Source organism: Ipomoea nil, unplaced genomic scaffold (genome assembly GCF_001879475.1).
Source record: "Ipomoea nil cultivar Tokyo-kokei standard unplaced genomic scaffold, Asagao_1.1 scaffold0642, whole genome shotgun sequence".
In the NCBI taxonomy this organism is placed as follows: domain Eukaryota; kingdom Viridiplantae; phylum Streptophyta; class Magnoliopsida; order Solanales; family Convolvulaceae; genus Ipomoea; species Ipomoea nil.
In genome coordinates, this window is record NW_017617070.1 from 6,869,603 (window position 1) to 6,877,035 (window position 7,433).

Sequence of the window (7,433 nt, forward strand, 5' to 3'; positions counted from 1 at the left end):
CTACCAATAGTCGGCATTGTTCATCTGTCAAAATTGCCATTGCACCCATAAGCCATAATATTGCAAACGAGGTAGCTACAATATTTGTGATACGTAGCCCCATAATATTCCACACAAGTCTAGAATAATCGCATAAAATTAATAAGTGCTTAACATTCTAATGTGTGAGACCACACATTGTGCATTTTGGATCCACATCTACCCTCTTTATAATCAAATTGTTGGTGGTGAGAAGAATATCACACACAACTCTCTATAAAAAAGTCTTCCATTTGAGAGGGACCTTCAATTTCCACAATGTAACCCATTTATCAAAAGTTTCCGGGTTATGCTCAAAATCACCCATAACTCTCTTATAGGCATTTTACCGTATAAATCCCTCTTGGGAGCTTACTCATATTCCTTACATAAAACGTACTCAACAAATCTGTACCCTTTACAATAAAAGAAAAGACATATCCCACATATATCCATGGGTTAGAGGAACCCTGCTCATCTAACATATAGAAACACAAGACATAAAAATTTATAACATAAACACAATTACTAATTTGTTTAATGTATAGATATATTCTTAAGGTACAAAATTTTATAACACAAACACAAAAATTAATCTATACCAAGGTCCAAAGTGTACTATTGCCATCCAACGCTCATCCAAGTGTCCAACCGTTGGCACTTGGCGGTCAATGAGTCAAAAGCACCCTCGCTTTTGTAGTTTGGTGCCGCTGTCTGGGAAGTTTGCGTTTGCTGGCCATGGAGAAGCAGAACTCTTCTAGTTCTCAGTTTCTTTCCACCAATAATCTCTTCCAAATGCCAATTATCTTTCTTCTCGCACAACAATCCAAACACATACCGGGAAAAGTTTAAATTTTATAAAATACGAGTTGAACCAAACGAAATTGGGTTTGAGGACTTGAGGTTTGATCGGTAGGAGAAAGAAGCAAATTCAAGTAGTAGGCTTAATCAATCAATCAATCAAGCAGTTTCGCCATTGTTAGAAGCTTAAAAATCTTTATCTCCTCTCTCACTTTCTTTCGTGAAAGGTATAGTCTCTATCTCCCTCTCTCTCGCTCGCTCAAGATATACATATGTGTGTATTCGAATAAGAAATCATATGTATACGGAGATACCCTTTTTCTTAAGCGCTTTGCCGCATAATATGTATAGTAATTGGGATTATGCTCTTGGCATTCAAACTTCTCAACAGAGAGGAGAAGTAAATGCATGAACTGGGTAACTTGTTGCTCAATTACAATTGCTTGTGTGTGTGTGCGCAATTGTTTGAATAGTTTCAGTCTGTTATTTTGTATAAAATGGCCAAAGACATTACTGTGTGGTCTAGGGTATAATGCTTTTCTTTATCCCTCTTTTGCCTGCTTCTTTTCAATAAATCTATTGAAACTGTAAACATTACCCTCTTAACATGGAACTTCCTTCAAAAACACATTGGGAAGTGCTATCTGCTGCTACAATTTGGCATGGAAGCTTTGCAAACTCATTTGGTGCAGGCAGTGAGCACTTAATCTGATATACCAATTTGACAATCATAGGAACTTTTGTTACCTAATTGCTAAAAAGTATAGGGTTCTGTTTAGAGGTTTAGTCTGAATAAAATGGGAAGCTTGAGTGATGTGTGTCAATAAATTTGCTTTCAGATAATATCTTATATGAACATACCAGTTTTGTTAGTTTTTCTGAAACCATCTTTTTTTATTGTAATGCATTCTGTCGTGAGGAATGTAGTTTGGGCGCAGACTTCTTAAATGATTCTAGACACGATGTGTTACTATAAATTATCATGTCATACTATGGTGCCAAGTAAGGATGAACATGCATAGTTGTCATTACAATTATAATTCTTGGCTGCTGGCTTTCTAAACTGTATTCAAACCATTAACTTCCAATAATGATAATGGTTTAAAAAATATAGATAAAAAGCAATCAGGTATTCTTTCCCCAAATGCATTGGAATGTGTCATTTAACTGCTGCTGTGTGCTCAGTGAAATAGATTAGCAATTGGCTGTGAAGTTAATACAAATATGAAAACATTAGTTATTTGCTATATAGACTTATGTATATTATTTGTAAGATTTTCCTTCTGCTTGACAAAACACCAAAACATATAAAACCACATTAATGTATAATCTGGTAAAGCATGTAATGTGTGCATGCTTGCACTGGATCTTATTATTTAATGGAGATATAAGCTCAGTCGTAAACCATAGCCAAGTGTTTGTCGGTTCATACCTGTTTCTAAGTGTTGCGAAATTCATCGAGTTTGTATACTCCTTTGGTTGCCCTTTGGTATGTGCTGAAAAGTCATTGCACATCCAATTAATTGATCCCCTTATGACCATTCTATGTGCATTATATAATTCTATTGTTTGCTAGTAAATATCAAGGTTGTGCAGATATAGTTTTACTAGGCACTATGAATGGGAACAAACAATAATCTTTTTTAATCAACTCTCACGCTATAGACTGAATTTCTTTTTTGCTTAGGTGGTAACTGAATAATGTGAATTTAATTTTTGTACAGGCATGAAGTGTTCTGACATTTGGAGACCATTTTGCAGTGCCAAGACAAAGTGAAGCATTTGTTTAGTGCTGTTGCAAATTGCTGTGATACTGATTTGTCTAAGCATCCCCAAGGTCTACAAAATCCTGAACCTCTTGCAAGGGAGACAGTAAGTATGTCATGCAAATTTGTAGCTTATCTTCTTATCGTGTTTTGTTTTGGAAAGCAGTAAATAACATAATCCTGTTTGATTGCCGTAACCTTTTTTATGCTATTATGTGTTGGCTTTTCTTTGTTTATTGGCATCTTTTTCATCATTCTTCTTTTTTTCATCTTTTTTTTTTTTTTTAATGGGGGTGAGTTGGGGGAGTTGTCAACTTTGCACTAGGGAGTAGGGTATAGTATGCTGTTAATGCTCTCTATCAAAAGCAACACTTTTGTCTTGTATGATAAAACTGCCTTGATCTTTGCACATTATAACTTCCCTGTCCTCCCTTAGATTTGTTTCTCTACCATGTCATTGACTGGTTGAATCTATCCGCTATCCTGCCCACTGATTCTGTCTTTTCTCTTCCTGTCGCACTTCCTTGAGCTATATGTATGACATGATACACCATCAATTTTTATTATATTGCATACACTACTCTAATTTCTATTCAGCAATAAAGGATGCATTTATTCTAATTGGAACTTAATGCTGTTAGTTTTCTTGAAGTTATCAAATGACCTTGAAAAGTTTTTTCCCATGACTTCACACTAAAAAATCCTTGTAATATTATCGTTCAGACTTTAGTTAAACTGGCTGCCAGTGTTTGGAATGGGACAGTGAATATCTTCTATATAAAAGATAAGTCAACCCCACCTAAGATCTTCTAATTAAGATCTGAATATGTGCTAAGGTACACAAAAGTATTTTTTTTTTTGAAATCAACACAAAGCCCAAAATGGGTTTTATGAGATAATAAAGGTTTGTTGAGTGCCTCATGTTTGTCAGATTAAGAGAAATGTAGATGGAATACAGATTTTGAGTTTTTTAATCAATTCCTGTGGTTTATGAGGTTGCATGTCGTTAACTATGCCATATGTTTTTTTGGTAGATTTCAAAACAGGAGTGTCTGGCTATTTAGTAGTCAGAGGGATTTGCAGTTTATTTCTTTTTCTGTTAGCTTTTTTCTTGTGGATTGATTAAACTTACGTAGACTGTTGGTTAATGGAGCTTATTTTCCTATAGGTAGAATCCATAACACTCTTCTTGGTGAAATTCCAAGAATGGCACTTAGACATTTCAAGGACTCCATCTTAAGTTAATTTCTGCACAATAATGCTCTTCACCTGTTATTTTCCTGATCTTTTGATCTTTAATTTGTGGAGTCTTCAAAATGCTTGATCGAAGGACTAGTAGCAGAGATACTAACTCAAGAAAGGGCCTATAGTTAAGACATTCTATCTTTTTTGTCTTCTGTTGCTTTTACATCAGTTGTCTGGAAAGCTCTGTAGGTTTGACAATAGATTGACTTTTTAGTCTTGTAGACACAAAACTGATGACCTAGGTTTTGTCATTAAAATTTATAAGGACTTCCCATTAGCTAGATCATCTCTTTTTTTTTTTTTTTTGGTCAGACCACGAGGTGTCTCAAGCACGCCCTAACTATAGGAGACACCTTTAAGCCCGTACCATACTTAGACTAATCCTCATTCGCACCGGCCCGGCCCAATTAAGGGGCAAAGTGCTGGTCAGATTGGTTTTTCCATACGAGAGGGGATTCAAACTCCTGACCTCGCACGGCCACTCACACCAACCAAGCTGGTTAGCTAGAGCATCTCTTATTAGATATATTTATTCTTAGTATTTGTGCAGTTTGTAACTTCATTTAGCTCTCGGTTACCATTTCACCTTTGGGATAAATTTATTTCCCACCTTAGGATGCTGTACCCAATCTAGAATCCTTGTTCATGACCAATTTAGGTTGGAAGAAACATACCTAGCATCTGTTTGGCCTGATCTAATGATCTCAAGTGATGCACTGCCATTAATTCTAGTAGTGCTTTTCGAGTTTTTCATTTTAATTGTGTTTCTAATAAGATTACACTCTTTCCATTAAAATGCATTTTGTGTAAGTGAAATAGAATCATTATTTGAATTATTTAAGAAGATTAGCAGTATGTGCTGTGATTGATTATGGGCTCATCTTTCAACAAGGTTTCTTTGGTTGCATCTTAGCTCGTGACTTACTCAGTTACGTCACTCCATAGCGTTTCTCAACCAACGCTCCCCTCTGCTGCTCCACTTGCAGGGAGAGAAAAGCTTATTGCCCAGAAACCCATTGACTCACTGGTAGCATTTCTTTACTCTTTCAGTGTTTGTTTTTTCCTTTTAGTAGCCCATTTGATGTAAGAATTTTATTTACTCTTGTCTTCGGGTATCTACTTTGAACCTGATCAAATTGAAAATTTGATAATTTCACTTTATAAACAAGGAACATATGATCAGAACAATTGAACAACCCCATCAAAGTTGAAAAGTTCAGAATAACTGCTCAGAATAAACTACATTGACCAAAAAAAAACCCACAATTTGAACATCAGTGGAGGTCCATTTCATAATGACCACACTTGATAATCAATCACCATATACATTCCAACACTTGGGCATCAAATTTGTTGAATTTTGAGTGAAAACTTTTGACAATTTTAGTGCAAGGCCTACCTGTGATTACTACATTTCTGTTTTCTATAGGATGAGATTAACGTAGTCTCCTCATCTTGTCAGATCAACTATGGACAATGTATCTTCCAGCACATTTGTACCAACAGAAGATCAGATCTTTCTTCTATACTTGATCATGGGTATCTACTTTGGGCCTGATCTCAAGGATGAAAGGCCTAAGAAGTCTGCTCTGCGAAGGATTGCTGAAGGCCTTCAGCTTTATTCTTCTGATCAACTTGCTGGCACGTGCTTCAGGACTGCTGAATTGGAGAGACTCTATTACTATGTACTTAGAAAGGCAAACCAATCTGCTATTCTGCCACTACCTTTATTTTACCAGTTCTTCAGTGGACTTCTCCCTAATCCTGTGCAAGGCTCTGTTGCAACTTATCGCCAACTGAATGATCTTTTTCCACCTCACTTACATCCCCTACGTCTACGTAATGGGCATAATGTTATTGAAAACATTGCATTCGTCAATGACCCTGATGTGAACTACATTAGTGCTGGGTACTTGGAAAAGTTCAAAAAGCTTACCGGTCTCCAACATTTGCTCTTGGATGGATACCGTGAGGGGTCGCTTCCATTTCCTGCTGGTGAGACACGTGATCATAATGGATTGACTAGAGGTGATAGTAATGTGCAACTTGATAGAGCTTTGGTTGTTCACTTAAACAGTAATCCTTTAACATGCACTTTTCCCGCTCCATCACCATCAAACACCAATTCTGAGAACTTGGACCATGCTATGCTTGTCCTTCCAACTCCCCCTTCTAATGAAGAGTGGAGAGACATTGTTGCTTCCACCAGAGGGGGGTACTCGATAACGGGAAGTGCAGCAAATGGGCAAACAGGGCCGGTTTTAGGACGCGTAGATATTGGAGAATCAGAGGACGCTTACATATTCCGTGTATCACTTCCCGGAGTAAAAAGAGATGAAAGTAAGCACTGAAACCTTGTCAATTACTTGTTATTGCATGCATGATAGGTTCAATTCCTTGATTCATTCATCAATCGTGATTCAACTTCATTATCATTTTTCTACTTTGTGCTTCGGGATTTCCTTTTATTTCCTCTGATTTGAATCCTTTGTACGTCCTTGTATGTTGCAAAATTAGGGGATGGTTATTAAATGCATAAGATATTCCCGCATGTGCTGTTGATTGATCATTACCATAGATGGCCATTACTGATGGAGTATTTTATGTTATACATTTCGTTTATACTTGAATTTTCTCAAGAAGTCAAGAAGTCAGCTTTGTTTTCTGGCTTATTTTGGCCCCATTTAACTAAAATTGCAGGTGAATTTAGCTGTGAAGTTGAGGACGATGGCACGGTGATAATAAACGGAGTGACAACCAACGGTGAAAGAATTGTTCAAAAGCGCTCTCAAGTATTTGAGATGCAATCTCAAAACCTTTGTCCGTCGGGCAATTTCTCAATATCTTTCAAGCTTCCTGGTCCCGTAAATCCTCAACAGTTCACTGGTAATTTTGGTACGGATGCAATTCTTGAAGGAATTGTTATGAAAGCGGAGCAAAACTGACAGCTAGCACAAGGTAAGGTAAGGTAATTCATGTAAATTAGAGTTGGAATGTAGTAGTTTATCTTGATTAGCATGCATGGCATCATCTTTTGGTGGATGTATCCTCATCAAATCTTGTATTAGACACAACAATTAGTGTTATACTCATCAGTGTAGCCCAGGGAAGATTATGTTATTATAAATTTGTAGTGATAATGTTTTTTTTTTTTTTTTTTTTTTTTTTTTTTTTTTTTGCATATAAATGGCCTTTGATTAAAAATTATTTATTTGTTGTAATTATTATCTTTAGCTCGTAGCCATTTCCGGAGAAACGGATCATATTTTTTAATGGAAACAGTACAAAGAAAAGAACAGAATAGTAATATTGCAGAGACCAAAATGTATTGATAATCATTCATTCCAATAAGATCATCAATCTTAAAGGGGGTACAACATATGGCAGATTATTCTCTGGACCTGAGTTCAAAAATATATAATTTATATACTGAATATTCACAATTTATATACTGAATGTTTACAATTTTATATACTAAATGTTTACAATCTATATATTGAATGATCACAATACATTCAGTATGTAAATTGTGAACATTTAATATATAAATTGTATATTTTTCCTTCTTAAATTATATATATTCATGTATTTATATTTGTCTCC

General features: G+C 35.8%; 1 protein-coding gene across 8 annotated transcripts; it reads left to right on the forward strand.

Annotated features, from left to right (window-relative positions):
* Window positions 1–659: 659 nt before the first annotated feature.
* Window positions 660–6,984, forward strand: LOC109174587 (alpha-crystallin domain-containing protein 22.3-like). 8 transcript variants are annotated; one of them, XM_019323813.1, is made up of 5 exons: window positions 660–1,046; window positions 2,544–2,695; window positions 4,723–4,857; window positions 5,293–6,170; window positions 6,531–6,984. In XM_019323813.1, exons 4-5 carry the CDS (start codon window positions 5,300–5,302, stop codon window positions 6,773–6,775), a joined length of 1,116 nt encoding a protein of 371 aa, XP_019179358.1. In that variant the 5' UTR covers window positions 660–1,046; window positions 2,544–2,695; window positions 4,723–4,857; window positions 5,293–5,299; the 3' UTR covers window positions 6,776–6,984. The 8 variants fall into 8 exon arrangements, with proteins under 8 accessions (XP_019179358.1, XP_019179362.1, XP_019179359.1 ...); XM_019323817.1 differs by having other exon boundaries at window positions 4,744–4,857; XM_019323814.1 differs by having other exon boundaries at window positions 2,544–2,691.
* The last annotated feature ends 449 nt before the right edge of the window (window positions 6,985–7,433 follow it).